Source organism: Gavia stellata, chromosome Z (assembly GCF_030936135.1).
Source record: "Gavia stellata isolate bGavSte3 chromosome Z, bGavSte3.hap2, whole genome shotgun sequence".
Classification (NCBI taxonomy): Eukaryota; Metazoa; Chordata; class Aves; order Gaviiformes; family Gaviidae; genus Gavia; species Gavia stellata.
The window spans coordinates 32135132-32150483 of NC_082637.1; the positions used below are offsets into that span (position 1 = coordinate 32135132).

Genomic DNA, 15352 nt, shown 5'->3' on the forward strand with positions numbered 1-15352 from the left:
AACCCCTATAAGCTAGTCGTCAATTCAGATCTCATTATTAATGATGTTGCAAGTTAACATATGAAAGAGTAAAAAGGCTAGTCATTAAAGGACTCTATGTACCACCAATTCTTTGTGGAGTACCAGTGAAAAATTTCTTGTCATTAAGTAAGAAAACTCCTTATACATTGACATACAGTTGAAAACAGTTACCAAGGATTTCAAATTCTACAAGGAGTTAATTTTTTTAATTTAAATTACTAGAAACCACTGTTTACTATGCAGTATTATTCCTACACATATCAAGATATCTTCATGTCATTCAACTCTCATAATACCACTGGAAAAATAACCCAAAAAAACCCCTTATAAAACAAAATCTCAGCCTCCTCCTCTGAAGGGTTACCTTTCATGTAGTTCACTAAGTACTTACAGAGAGACTATATACTGGAAACCTGGGAATTCACTTGGTTTCCCCTGTTTAGAATCTCCCAAGCAAAGCAAGGAAAAGCAACTTTTTAGAGCCAAAAGCAGTATCACCTCTATAAAAATAACGGGGGGGGGGGGGGGGGGGGGGGGGGGGGGAAGGAAGGGGGGAGTGGCATAGTAGTGAGTTGGTGGGGTTCTATTCAAAACAAAAGAAAGCATTTTTGATTCCTCTATATGCATGAGAAAGCTTGGCAAAAATTTCACAGGAGAGCTTAGGCTTTTTTATGTCTATACCCTACAGTAAAAACCTTTAAGTTGCACTTAGAATGTCTTTTACGCATCAGCACAAAAATATTCCTCCATTGTGCAAGTTTAATTTAGTAAGCTTTGCTCTATGTAGTCCTAGAACTGAATTCATTAACAGTTAGAAATTAAATTTAAAATTTTAATCTGTACTGTGTCACGACCTTCTACCATGATTTTGCTTCTTATCACTCTAAATAACACTACATATAGAATATACAAGGTTGTTTTAACATTTTTTTAATTGTTTGAAGACAATGTACTTATATTATGCATTAATTGTACTTAAGCCTGTCTCATCACAATAAAGTCTTTAGCAAGCTTCAAAGTATGTGAATTCAGCCAGTTTCCTATGAAGAGACGCACCTGTTGGTCAAGGAATGTCACTGTCTAGAAATATCAAATAAAAGAATATATTTAAAGTGTTCTAATCCGTACTGAGGAATAAACTACCAGCCATAAATATTGCTGCATTCTTAGTTGCCAGTTTCAAAATGTGTATCTTTTTCCAGGTTGCCTTGTACATCTGAAAATGGTTTTCTTAGTAAATAGCTATTGAAATAGCTTTTTCAAGGTATACATTTGGGTTGTTGAAAAAAATGGCAAGGAATAAAAGTCTAACCAGAACAGAAAGTAGAGAATATAGCACTTCAACAAAAGAAATGCATGAAATTCCTGCTTTTAAATGTGTTAAGAGCACCCACATAGCTCATGAAAATAAATAATTGCTATAAATGTTCTGAGACCTGGAACCTCCTCTTACCTGTTCAGCCACGCTAAAAGCACTTAGTGAGGCCATATGCTAGGCTTGATCTGTAGGTCTGGTATATTAAGTGTTTGGAAAGAATTTTGCAAGTTACACTTTAAGGATCAGGCTCATGATAACAATGAAGCCTCAACAAACTTCTACCATAAACAGTCTCCACTTGATACAGACTGGTGTTTCATTCTGGAGCCACACCAAGACAACACAAAGAACTGGCAAGTCCTTCAATATCAAGGCAAACTGTCAGCTGAGTTTTCATTACTCTTCCAAACAGCATTAAGATACAATTTACAAGGCCACAATCCCTTCTTTTCAGAGTTATCCGAAGAAGGCTATAAAGAAAAAAATATGCACACAACTTTACAGCATCCTTTAACATTCTCTTATTGTGAAGTAGTTGAGCTGCTTTGGGTGTCTAGCACAGGTCAGAGCAACTCTAAAACTGACCAGCTTTAGCACACACTAAGGCTTGGGATCTGGAGGGGTCTTTATCAACTTCTGCCATGTTACTTGCCTTTCTATTTTTGCAATGGTCTCCTTCCAACCTACAATCCTCCAGAGAGGGTAGGTCAATGACTGAACAGCTTTGTGTCTTCTCTCCATTGAGAGGACAGCATATACTTAATTTATTTTGCTTTTTAAAAAAAAAAGTGTTCTGTCATGGAAAGTGATAGCACAAAAATCCTGTTCCAAACACTTTACAGTAACTTATGACTCCTCCTCATCTACAAGGAACAGGACAAGCCTGCACAGATTCTGACTGTGTCACCAACACCTGCTGTGTGTTGCTCCAGGTCAACCCAAAGTTCATTTCTGAGCAGTGTCACACCACCATTGCTGGTAGGGAAGACATTCTAGGAGAAACAATTTTGATGACTTCTTGATCCACACCAGTTGGCTTGGAGTAACAATAATACCCTGTTCCCTCAACATTGCAATCATGGGGCACTCCAAAAAGTACATTCAGAAGCTATGAAAAGCTCCAAGAGGTTTTGATTCTTCATGTTGTATTGGGATAGATTTACATTTAAAACAAACCGGTATTTTTTACTTTCTCATAGCAAATACATCATATTGCTTGAAGTGGAACCTTCTATTTTATTAATAAATATGTTGGTTTTCTGAGGAAGATGACAGAACTGTCAGCATCCAAATCCCAGTATTTCACTGTAAGAGAGTATGTAACACTTTAAGTTAAGCTATTTCATTCTGGTCCTAGTATGACCTAACTTCTCCAGGTATTTCTAGTTACAATTTCTGTCTAAAAGCAAATAAATCAGGCTATACTACTTTCCACAAATAGCCTGAAAGTAGTTTGTCTAACACTAGACTCCAGACACATCACAGGTTTTAGTCACATATGGAGAAGACACCTGGCAGTCTTTTCCTCTTCCTTATACTCTCCCTAAGCCCAGAGCAGAGCTATTTTCTTCCACCCCCTTATGACACAAAATTTAGTCCTCCCCTTGCCCCCACTGCATCTTTTGCACCTGACATAACTGCCCACTTCATGCATTTTTAAAAGATGTGGGTTTTCTAACATGGCCAATATGTCTGCAAACATAGTACAAATCAGATATGATCAGGCATTTGTAGTGTTAGAAAGAAATCTACTATGTTGGCTATTACTGTTGTCAAAAAGAAAAAATACAACACAGGGAGAGTTTCTAAAGAGCAACGTGCAAAAAGTTTGTATGCCATCTTGAAAGGGTTTTTGTAACTGTCCTCAAAGAAGTTTATTTTTGATGTTACCCTGAGCATTTGGGCTAGAACTAGAGTTGTTAGGCATCTGGGGTCAAGACACCAAACACTGTTTGCCATTCAAAGCCCACAGCACCCTACAAATGTTAGCCTGAATTCAAGCTGTTTCCTCAACTCTGTCTTTCATTCTGCACAGCAGAGAAGCAGATCATGAAGCAAGCCTCCACTTTAATTTCATCATCATTCTCTCAAACAGAAAACATTCCCATCATTTGGATTTCCAAACACTTCAGGGGTGGGAGGAGCCCCTCTGTATGGGGGGAAAAAAAAAAATTGTAGACAAAACTTGTGGTTGCATCTGAGGAACATATAACCCAGCACAGACAGAAAATGTTTACAAACCTTGCAAAAAGTTGATTTTCTTTAAACAGTTAAGAGCTATCCAGTATTTTATTATATCATCCTTCCTGACGATGTCTTTCTCTTTCCCAGCCACATTTCCAGGGTTACCTCCCAGGTTCAGTTTACATGGGATCCTACAAAACCTACCATCCGCATGCCACTTTGAAAACTAGAATATGCCATCTACTGGCAACTTGATAAACTGGAAGTTTATCCATCACTTTAAACATTTTAAAATTCCTGTATTCAATTTAAACGCAAAACTAAAGGGACAAACTCCATCTAAGTCCTTCAGATTGCATTCTAGCATTTGGTACACAAACAAGTTACAGATCATAAGATACCTAACACCAGATCAGAAAGCTATATAACTAGTGCTACACTGTAAATTCCCTTCATCACAACTTTCTGAACCTTAGTCCAACTGGTTTTCCTTCTGTTTCTCGGCTACTATTTTATTATTTTATGAGAGGGAATAAACAATTCCCTATGCCCTATTTAGTCCGAGGTTTCTAGAACCACGAAGAGCTGTGTAGTGCCTTACTAGTAATGTGGAATAACTGCCGTTGCCTAACTGAACCTAAAGAAAGTGTTGTTTGAAAGATTTTATATAGTGGAAGAGTTTAACCATGTTTAACTCATATATTTTAAGAAAACAGTATCCATGTTTTAGTAACCATGCTGTTACTGATTCACTTTAACATATCCCTGTTGCTTAACACTGGAGTAGCCTAGTTGTGCTTCGGGGGACGGTGCAAGGTAAGTTTCAAAAACTGTATTTTTAGGGTCTGGCTACCACAAGGATAGTGTCCACCTCTACAACTTGTTAACACAGACATCCGAGGAAGCTGTTAGATCCAGAGAATAAGTGCTTTATACATCTGAACCCGCTGCGGTAGATGACCACACCGGAACTGGCAGTCTGTAAACGGAGCACCTCTAACCCCAGGAGGACAGCGAACCTCCGCCGGTGAAGCCGCAAGCCCAGCTCCGTGCAGACAGCGGGCCGCGGGTGACCTTCCTCCACACCGCCGCCGGCGTACGAGTTACCTGAAGCCGTGAGTTCATGAGCATGAACTCCTGCTGAGCTTTCAGGCTGTCGTTCACGGACTTCGAGAAGACGAACCCCATCGCGCCCCGGCGCGCAGAAGAGACGCGGCAGGCGGGGCCGGCGCCACGCGAAACGCGGGCGGTGCTGCGGACGGCTCTCCTCGGCCTCGCCCGCCCCCGGAAGGCGCCCGCCCCGTGGGGGAAGGCCGGCTCTCGCGAGCCTCCGGCGCCCGCCTCAGCTGCACGGGCCGCCCCTTCCCGCCCGGAGGGCGTGCGCCAGCCGCGCCCGCCTCCCTGCCAGGGGGCAGCCCCCGCCCCGCTCCCGGAGGCCAGGCAGAGGCCTCCGCCCCCGTCCGGCCCGCCGCAGCGCAGCGCGTTGCGGCACGGCACAACACAGCCCCGCCCAGCCCCGCCTCCCCCCGCCTCGGGAAAGGCACCAATCGGGCACGGGCAGAGGGCAACAGCTGAGGCCGGCCCCGCGGCAGGTCACCCAGCTGCCCCGCCGCCCTGCCTGCGGCCGGCGATTGGCCGGCGCCGGCGGAGCCGGGCGGGGTTTAAAGGGCCGGCGCCGGGGTGCCCGTCCCGGCCGCCTCGCCTTGCCCCGCTCGCCGGCCCCTCTGCGGCTGGTGCCGTTCGTGGCCCTCGTGCTCCTCGGCCTCGGGGGGTGGGAGAGCGGGGCGGGGCGGGGCGCGGGTGCTCCCTGAGGGAGACCGGCGGCCGCCCGCTGTTTGAAATGTCTGTGGGGGAGCGGCACCGCTTGTACGTGCGTGGGCCGTTGGTTTCTGTCGTAACCAGGAACGCTTTGCCTTTTGTTGTTTTCTTTTTAAGCTAATTTCAAGTAAACACCTTAAATCCGGCACCAGTCTGAAAAGATGCGGTTCCATTCAAGTGGGACTGGTACCACATATGTTTTTACCCGAGGAGTATCGTGGCATTGGCATGATGTTAGGGGTTTCAGGCAACTTCGAAATGTAAACGTGTGAAGAAGCAATGGGTTTCATGCTGGTTCTTGCCGCTTAGGTGGGTACTAAAAATGCACTGGATGGGAAGTGCCAGCTCTGCAGTGGGCTGCCTGTTATTTTCCTTCCCCCGTTGTTTGGTTTTTCTGTTTTTTTTTTTTTTTTTGTTTGTTTGTTTATAGAAGCTGTCCCAAGAAAATTCCAGGAACTCTTCTCCACCTTAAACGTGTACACAGGCCCTGGTGTGTTGACAACATGGGCATGATGCAAGCAGGTACTAAGTATAAATTGGTCAAGAAAGGAATTAAATGCCTTTGACACTTAGGCTTCTTGTCTAACTCTGCCTTTCTTTCATCATGTGTTAGAATGTTTTCATGACATCACCATCCATAATTAAAGGCTGACTTTGAAATCCAAAGAAACGAAATTTTCATAATTAAAAGAGTGTTGACACAAAAATTACACTCTGTCAGTTGGCTTTGTAAACGATGATACAAATATGGGATAGGATTCCCAGGATTCTTTTGGCACTCAAGAGTATCTCATTAAAGTTTCCAACACCAGTCCATGAGAATATATGGCACATCAAACACCACCTCATAGTGGAATTTGACATCTGACCTTACAACAAGAATTAATCATCTGTTTCCAGAAAGAGTCTTCTAGTTCAAGATTCAGATGTAGTGAGTGTCATTCTCAAATACTGACATCTGCTAATGTCTTGATCTGCAAGTGATTCTTGTTGTTAGTATTAATTAATTTTCTAAATGCATATGTTTTTGCAAAGGTTGGGTTTTTTTGAAAAAAATGTCTGAGAAGACAGCTATCTTCCCATTTTTCCTCCTTCCCCCTTTTTTAACAGCACAGCAAAAATAGAAGTAAGGACAAAACAAAATTTTTTCTATTGTGGAAAACTGCTTAACATTTTTACTTCAAGTCTTTCCAAGAACTTGAACTTTTTTTGTGATATTTTGAAAATCCCTGTGACTTTTAAAAGTATTTAATCTCTTGACCACACATAGTTTTAGTTTGTAAGGAGATAGAAACTTTAAAAACATGACGGTGGGATGTATTTTCAGCTCCAGAGGTTTGACAGACTAGTCCACGTCAAACTTTCACTGTCAGTTTACAGTATAGAGTAAGTGTTGATTTAACTGCTTATAGATGTAAGCACTTGCAAGGATGCAGGCATCTGGCCCAAAATTCTGCATACACCTTTGAAAGCAAGGCTTTTGCCCACAGTTAATAGTTTCACTTTGTTGCTCACTTGAATAAAAATCTTTGTGTAAATCTTGGTTTATCTAAAGTAACGAGCTGCCAATCACAGGAAAGGAGCATTGAAAAGCCCTGTTCTGGCAAACTTCTCTGCGGTTTAATACATGCGTAAGGTTGTATCTAGAATCAAAACATTCTCTGTCAGAAAGATGCAGTAAATGACAGGAACAACCAAGGGAGGGGGAAACAGGTCAGCTGACTCTCAAAATGGCAATCCTGTGCAGAGAACTGGAGGATGCATTGGACTGTGTGTACTTAATTCTAATTGCCTGTGATCCAAGAAGGTAGTAAGGTCTTGTGGAAGGATACATGGAAATCTGTTAGATACATGAGGGATGGCTGGTTGTGTAAAATGTTATGAAAAATGGAGATCAGCATAATTATGGGACAAACTGAAAAAATTAATAAATGGTGGTGTACTGAGAAGGAGGGAGAGAGAAATGCTGTAAGGAAGGATCAGAGAGTGAGAAGGCAGAGGCCAGAAAAAATTATAGCTAACAGATGAAATTACGCACTGCTGATAACAGAGCTGTCCATCCCTGAGTAGAAGAATCCATCCTCCAAGTGCGTTGGAGTAGCGGCTTGTGTGATGAACACGAAGGTGACACGCAACTCCCTGAGGACTTGCCTGCTACAGTTGCAGCAAAGATCCAGGGGAGAAATTTCCTGCTATATGCCAGCTCCGCGCAAGATGGCAGTACTGCACTGGCAGCCAGTGACAGTTTTTTCTTTAACTAGGCTTCATCGGAGAAAATTGTGATTGATGGGTCTTTCACTGGTAAATTTGAAAGAAGGTAATTTTCCTTCAAAGCAGGTTACCAAAGATAGCACCCACCCCCACCCACCGAGCCTTTTGCAGCCAAGCAAACCATTTTGGTCTGTCCAAATTTCTTCTTTTCTTTGGAAGAAAGATATTTCAGAGTGCAGTAGACCTCCATATTGCAGCTCTGGTAGACCTCTGTATTGCAGAGGTCTGGTTTCTGTGGAGGGGTTAACATGATGGGGCAGCAGATTTCAATAATACAAGAATGGGGGCGGGGGGAGGGGGAACTGTGGCTGATTGCTAGGGAAATGGGGCTAGTTTCTGAAGAAAGGATTAAGGATTTAAGAAGTAGCAGAGAGAATGGAGACTAGTTTCACATAGGTAGCATAAAGAGCCACTGTGGTTTATGTGCGTGGAGGGGAGGCAGGTTTGAGCTACACCAGACTGCAGACACCAGGGAGAAGCCCGTCTGCAACTGGGGCTGCAGCTCTTGCCTCTCCTTGCTGATACCTGCTTGCTGCTCCAGACATGAGCTGAACAGTATGATTTCAGTGATGCTGTGAATATTCACGGCACCACGCTGGGGGACATTGCCTGTCCTGTTCCAGTTCCTGCACCTCCAGCCACATTGCTGCTCTTCATTTATGTTACTGTCACAGGAAATCAGAAACACTTCTGAAGAGCCACAATCAAATCCAGAATCTCTGTCCTGTTTGGCTGATTGATACCTGTCTTACCCCTCCATCAGTGTCTTGCTACCACGGTGTTTCAAATGCATAATGAAGAACAAGAGCTGGGTTAAGTGGCGCTGCTAAGTCTGCTTCAGTACAGTGCCTTATTCATGATGTGCTGGCACATCATCAGCTGGGAACCGTTGTCCTGTGGAGTACAGCACTATAAAACCTAGGCTTAGGCACAGGCTTTTCTTCCAGTACTGCAGGCTGTGGCCTGTTGACAACCGATCTGTCAGGTCATGATATGGAGTCCACAGAAAAAAATCAGACATCACATATTGCATGGTGCTGTTGGATCGTTGGCATTTCTGAAGGCAGGGAGTGTTCCATTAGTCCAGAAAGCTATAGGGATTGCTGCCATTGCAGAACACTCACATGCAGTCATAAAGACATTTTGTAGTAAAGCATAACTGGCAGCCATTAGTTCAGGCAGTTATGTCTCCTTCGTTCTTGTCATCTTTTTAAAAGTATTTAAATTATAAGATGTATTTTCTCCACAAATAGTTGCTCCAAAATGAATTAAGTCGTAGAAATTTTGGTTGTGGTACTTAACTGAAAAAATTGAGTAACCTAAAAATGGAAATAACTATAACGTGCCAATGCAGATGTTTACTGGGTAAGTTAAACGTGATTTTAACATGACAAGAAAGAAAAAGAAACATAGAAGAACAACCAGAAGAAATGTTTGAAAGAAAGCAAGTGTTCTTTCACTTATCTGTATATGCAGTGCACTTGGATGAATCAGTTTGAATTTTACTATAATGATTTGCGTGTAAAACAATTCATTATCCACTTCAGTTTCATAATCCAGATTAAGAAGGAAGCAAATCATGCTAGAGATAGCCTGCAGAATTAGTATTTGGAAAAGAGTTAGATCTGTATCAGTCTGCCTCATTGATTCCATTGAACTGATTATCTACAAAATTAAATTCCAAGATCTATCAACATTTTCCAAAATGGAACTTATTTAATACCTTATAACTTATTTAATACCTTATAACTTTAAAGCTGCTGGATCAAAATTGTTAAATGGTTTGAAAGAGATAAAAGTCAATGTCCTAAATTCATCTTTAGCAAACCAATTTCCCTGTTTTACCATAGAGTATTTATATGAGTACACTAGAAGTGTACTGACTGTAAACATGGATGACTGTAAGACTTTTTTAATCCCATGATAATTAATTCTTTAACTTGTGACAATTGCTTATTTTTATTTTGGGAATGAGTATTCAGCAAAAAATCCGGATTTCTACTATCTTATGTTAATGACAAAAAATTACTACATTCTTGAAGATTTTTGGTTTTTGTTTTCCTTTTACTATTGGACTTCTGAAAAGAGGAAGTGCATGAATATATACACATATGTGAACTTTGAAAATCCAAGGATGTACACAGAGCGAATATAAACTTCTAGCTTTGACACAGCATTTTTTGTTTGCAATAAGGGAAGTCCCAATGTTACCTAATCCTCTTAGTTAATGAAAGCATTTATCAGCTTAGTAAAGTTGCTTTTAAACTAGAAGCTTCCTCTTCTTTCTGGGAATGTTTTTGTAGTCATTTGTTCTTGCTGGAAAGAGACTTGTCAGACTGGTTTGTGATTGTTTTGTCTGGTTTTGGGACTGTTTTGTAGCTTTATTTTTATGTGCACTACCTAGCTGTATAAGTAAATTTGCCATTTACAAATGTCACATTTATTACTAAACAATTTAAAGCTTATTAAAATATTAGCTGAATTAGTTGTACTGGTAACCTTCATGTCTGGCAACAGTTTCCATGACCAGTGTGCCTCTTTTCTGAACTGCAAGGACAAAACTGGATGGGTAATTTCGATTCCTACTCATCAAATTCCTGATTTTTTAAAATAAAAATCCAAATTCCATTGTTAATTTAGGTGGTGAAATCTGCAGCCAGGAACCCACTGGATAACAACATGTGGAATAGGTTTGTTTAACCTTGCGACTTCAAAGTGAAGAAGTTACTGAAGAGATATGCTGCTGCTTAGTAATTCCCAGGGATAATGATTGCTCAGATCATTATTTGCTCATTTTGGTTTTCCATTTGGAAAGGGATTCTTAGATCACAAGTGCTGTAAATGCTAACCAGGTGATACCCACTCCCATGATCTGATTCCCTTCTTCCTTTCTGGTGGGATTTGATTTAGTGTTTACTAGAAAGCATATTCTTCACTGTAAGAAACTGAATAATAGAGAAGTGTTTAACATTTCATTTTTTGTTTCTACTGTCCCTCTCATGTTGTCACATTTTGTTAGTCTAACAGAGCCCTTCAGTACCTGATCATGCTTGATACCATTAGAGAGGTTCCCTAACACTTCTGGATTGTCATTATGGAGTTTGCAGAGGTTGCTGTCCTCTCCTCTATGGCATATGCAGAGGTCACAGACACTGTTGCTGGTGTCACAATGGGCTCTCGTTACCCTTCTACATCAGTCCCTGTGGATGTTAGAAGGATTTCCAGAGAACCAGATGAGTGTTGAGGCATGGTCTAGTAGATATAGGTTGGCTATACCTTTTGGCCCTTCTAGTAATGAAGGCAGCTTCACAAAGCCAGGTGTTAACTTTAGTCACCAGTCTTCTGTTTGAACTTCAGTCTTTAGATCCACAAAAAGATTTTACACATGTAACACTGCATATTGAGTACCACATGTGGCCAATACACAAACTACATATGCTAGGTATGCTACAGTACACTGTAACTACAACAACTAATCCCTGTATTCCCAGGGAACCCTTGCTGCCATGTAGCCCTGTGGTACTATATCTCCATTTCTAGTAGCAGGCCATAAGCTTCAAATTGAGTTTGCAAGGCCTCAGGGCTGAGGTTTTTCAGGCCTACTCTAACTAAACTTTTCTTGATCTACCCGCAGCTTGGTGTTATTTGGCTTGTCTCTGGCAGCAATTTTGCTGAAAGTGATCAGTTTTCTATGGCTAATTTCTTTTATATTTGTTATCTTGGCATGGTACCACCATGATTTTAAGACCAACGTAATTAGGTAGTGTAGACAAATGCAGGCTTGGTATGATAGCAAAAAATTCTTGGTTTTATATATAAGCTCTGTTTCCCCTTTGGCCATAAACAACACTTTAAGTGTACCTGTCATTAAGCTTAGTCTAATCTGTATTCCTCCTTCAGTGTACTGAGGGTAAATGCACTTTTTTACACAGTTCCATTGAGGTACTTCTTTGAAAACATGGGAGATGTGCAACAAAACCAAATGTGGCTATCCAAAGCTGTTTTCCTGTGCTCCAGAAGTCTTAGGAAGGATGCAATTGTACTGTGCATAAGCGCTTTTAGTTCCCAATATGGAAAATGTTTCCATATTTGATTTCCATATGGAAAATGGAATTAGTTTCAGTAACTCACGCATTATAGACTTGTCTCAGACTTGTCTCTAATGTCAGATTCAGCAATAAAGTGCAAATAAAACTATACGCCCACAACAGGGCAGGGCACATATTAAGGTTGGGGTAGACTTCAATCATGAAGTCAGTAAGCCAACAAGAGGAACAAAGGTAGAAAGATGAATTTTTGTACAGAAATTAATATATAATTTTCAACTACAACTAGTAGCTTTGTGGGTGTAAATTCAGTAGTAAATTTGCAGGTAAGTGCATAAATGTTGTTCGGAGCATATGGCAGAATACAGTAAAGCCTTCCAGCTATTGCATTGCAGATGTATCTCTGTGTCTGTTTTGAAAGGTACCCAGCACACAGAGCATGGGAACAATAGTTGTTGGCACTGTGATTCTGGCTGAAAGGAACAGTTCTGCATGTCAGGGGAGTCAGGCAGATCTGACAGCCTAAAAGAGGTGAGGCTGCCACAGCCCCATGCCACAGGTCCAACCAGTATGAGCTTGGTATGTATTCCCAGTAGGCACATGCACACAGAACTCACATATACACCACATTATGTACATACGGCCACCCACACAGTTGACACAGACAGACACGCGGAGCACTCGCACAAACAGCATCAATAGCTTCATCCTGTTCCTCTCTCTGGCTAAGCAGGACAGAGGTCCGCTGGCAGGAATATATATACATACGTACAAGGTGGCTTCCTTCTGCAGCTGTGCTCAGAAACTCAGTCTGCCCACCAGCTGCCCCTGGATCCCAGTCTCCTAGTCCAGCATCTAGACACATGAAGCCACGAGGTCTGCAGCCCCTCTCCAGTTGCTGGTCCTGACACTTCCATCGCATGCATAAACCCCACTGCACCCCCCAGACCTCCACCTAGAGCTGGCCAGAACTCCCGTGCTCTTCTAGTACCAACCCTCCGTGGTCTCTCCCTTAGAGACATACACACACCCACACGCCCAGTGGGTCTCTCCTGTAGAGATTCCCCAGACCTCATGGTCCCTCCAGCAGCTTCTTTGGTCCCTCTGATAGGGTCCCAGCTCCTCCTGTGATCTTGTCTTCAGAGACCCCCACACCCTGCCTCCCAGACCACCACACGTACTCGCCAGCTCATCTGGCCGGATCTTTGCTCGCACTCATGCACCTGCACACCCTCTTGCTCCCGGTGTTGCACCCAGGGAACATGGGCCTTTGATCCCCTGTCCCATCCCAGGGGCTGGCACTTGGTGTCGCTCAGGTCTCCTCAGCTGCTAGCACTCAGACACAGGGGCCCTCTGGCCAGTCCAGCTGCTGCCAGCACAGACACAGTGGCCCCTACGGCCGAGGTCTTGCTCCAGTTGCTGGCACTTAAGTCCACTCACTCCAGTCTCTACTTGCTGCACCATGGACACATGGCTCCTCCGACCCATGGTATGACTCCAGTTGCTGGCACTCGGACCCCCATAAACACACACACGCACCCCTAATAAAGAGTCCTTCACCCATGGAAAGAATCAGAAAGCAGTTTTAACAAGAAGAGAGGACAGACTGCACTAATTGGGGGCAGGGCATGGCCAGACAAGTGCGTCGACCAGCATATATTTATATGCAACTGGTCCTTTTTATCCACTTACCACTCTACTTGTTCCTCCCCAAATCACTTAGATCTATCCCTTTTCCCACCTTTGGTTCCTCCACTAAGCATCTCATAATGAGCCCTGTCCAATGCCAAAGTGCTCTTGCCCTGCATCCCATAATGTGTCCCACAGCACACCACCAGGCAGCAGCTCCCTCAGTCTGAAAGGCGTGCTGGTGTTGGCTCATCCTGGTGTGCTTCAGACCTGGGGCTGAGGCTCTCCTGGGAGAGCCCTGGGAGGGGCCCAGGCAGGGTGTCCCTTCCTCTGAGTCTTTTATTTGGCTTCCCACCCATCTTGGGGCCCCTGTGGTCCTCTGTGCTTGTGGGGGTGGGTCTCTGTTGGGCTGATACCTCCTGTGATGGGCCTGGGAGCAGCAGGGACAGGGTGTTATTTGGCCTTCCCCGCCTGCCATTACCTCTCTGTGAGGCTGCAGAGGAGCTTTTATTGTATAACCTAACATTCCACATCCTCCTTTCTGAGGGGCTCATATTATATGATTTTGGAAGATTTGGACCCAAGTCAGTGAATGAAACCGATTTTTGTTATGCACCTCCACAGCAATGTGCTGTATCAGCAGAAAACCCGATGGCTTCCAGGTAGGGCTCCTGGTGGCTTGTCAACTACCTGCTGGCTTACGGCCCCTAAAAACCTTAATTATGTATTGCAGATGGCAGTACCTGATACTTACGGCATAGAGAACACAGGGGTTTGGGTGTCCTTCCCCTCCTTCAGTATACATCTCTGCCACGTGCATGCTGCCATGGGTTACAGTTTTGAATTTGCTTTATATTCCACCCTGTAAATGTACTCACTAGTAAACTGTTCTCAAAATGGCTCCTTGGTAGATTAATGTCCTGAGAAATATTCTTATTTTGGGGTTGTTTTCTTTCGGGAAAGTTATGGCAGAGATCTTGTTAGGGTTATGTTTCACAAGAAACATTACCACAGCAAAGAAACTGTATACCACACTGTATTATCAGATTATATTATCAGATTATTGGAGTTTTATCCGTCAGCATGATCTTTAAGTGGCAGGGAACAGAGCTATTTAAATAAAGTTGGATTGCTTCTTTGTCTCTGGAGAAGCGGCACATCGCTCCCGGACTTTACGGCCATCCCGGATGCTGTGTCATCAGCCAGATTTCCAGTCCTTTGACTCCAGTCTTCCTCCAACTAAGCAGATTTCATTATGCAAGCCATCCGTTTGGGGCGTGAAGGATGTGATTTCACCATGAAACAGTGTTTCCCGTTAGGAAAAAAAAAAAGGCAAGCAGCCAGGCTACCTGAGCGGTGCGCCGTGCCGCTCCCGCCGGGTACCCCTTTTCCTGAGAAGGAAAGAAACGGAGAGCGGCGGTCGTGGCCGCTTTCGGTTTTGTTTCTTGAGAGCCCGTGGCTTTCAGGAACGGAAAGGTCGCCCGGGAGGGCTCCCCGGCCCGCTCCGGCTGAAGCGTTGGGAAAGGCGGGGCTGGGAGCACAGCGCCGGGGCTTTTCGGGCCGGCTTTCCGCGGAGGGCCGCAGCCGAAAGATTTTCCGGCGCGGCCTTCGCCGGCGAACCTGCAGCGGGGGCGGGCGGGGAAGGCCCGGGCCGGGGCTGGGGCCTAACGCATCGGATCCAGCCGAGGAGAGGAGGGGAGAGGAAGGCGGGCCGGGCTGAGGTGGCGCAGCCGCCGCCGGGAGCAGCCGCAGGGGAAGCGGCCCGCAGCGCCCCGATGGTCCCCCAGGCAGGGCTGGCCGTCGGCCGGGAGGGTCCCTGCCCCCTCAGCCCCCCCGAGTCTGGGGGCTGGGAGGGCGGGAGCGGGTGGTTCTCCGTCCCCTCGGCACCTCGGCGCCCGGGTGAGGGAGGTGGCTGGTCCCAGAGGTCAGCCCGGGGAGGGGCACGGGGCTGCCAGGAGCCCGGCCCGGTTCTGCGTGGACCTCGTCCTGCCGTGACGCGTCCATGGCACAAGAAGCTGCTGGAGCCTTCCCGGGTGCATTCTGTCTGAGGGCTACTGCGGTGATA

At 44.5% G+C, this 15352-nt stretch overlaps 1 protein-coding gene across 1 annotated transcript in view; it reads right to left on the minus strand.

The window, feature by feature from the left end:
• The window catches only part of PLGRKT (plasminogen receptor with a C-terminal lysine), a 43433-nt gene extending 38671 nt beyond the window's left edge, over window positions 1–4762 (minus strand). The window contains exon 1 of the mRNA XM_059834362.1: window positions 4631–4762. Within this exon, the coding sequence (XP_059690345.1) occupies window positions 4631–4711 (81 nt within the window). The 5' untranslated portion in view covers window positions 4712–4762. The remainder of the gene's footprint in view (window positions 1–4630) is intronic.
• Window positions 4763–15352: the final 10590 nt, after the last annotated feature.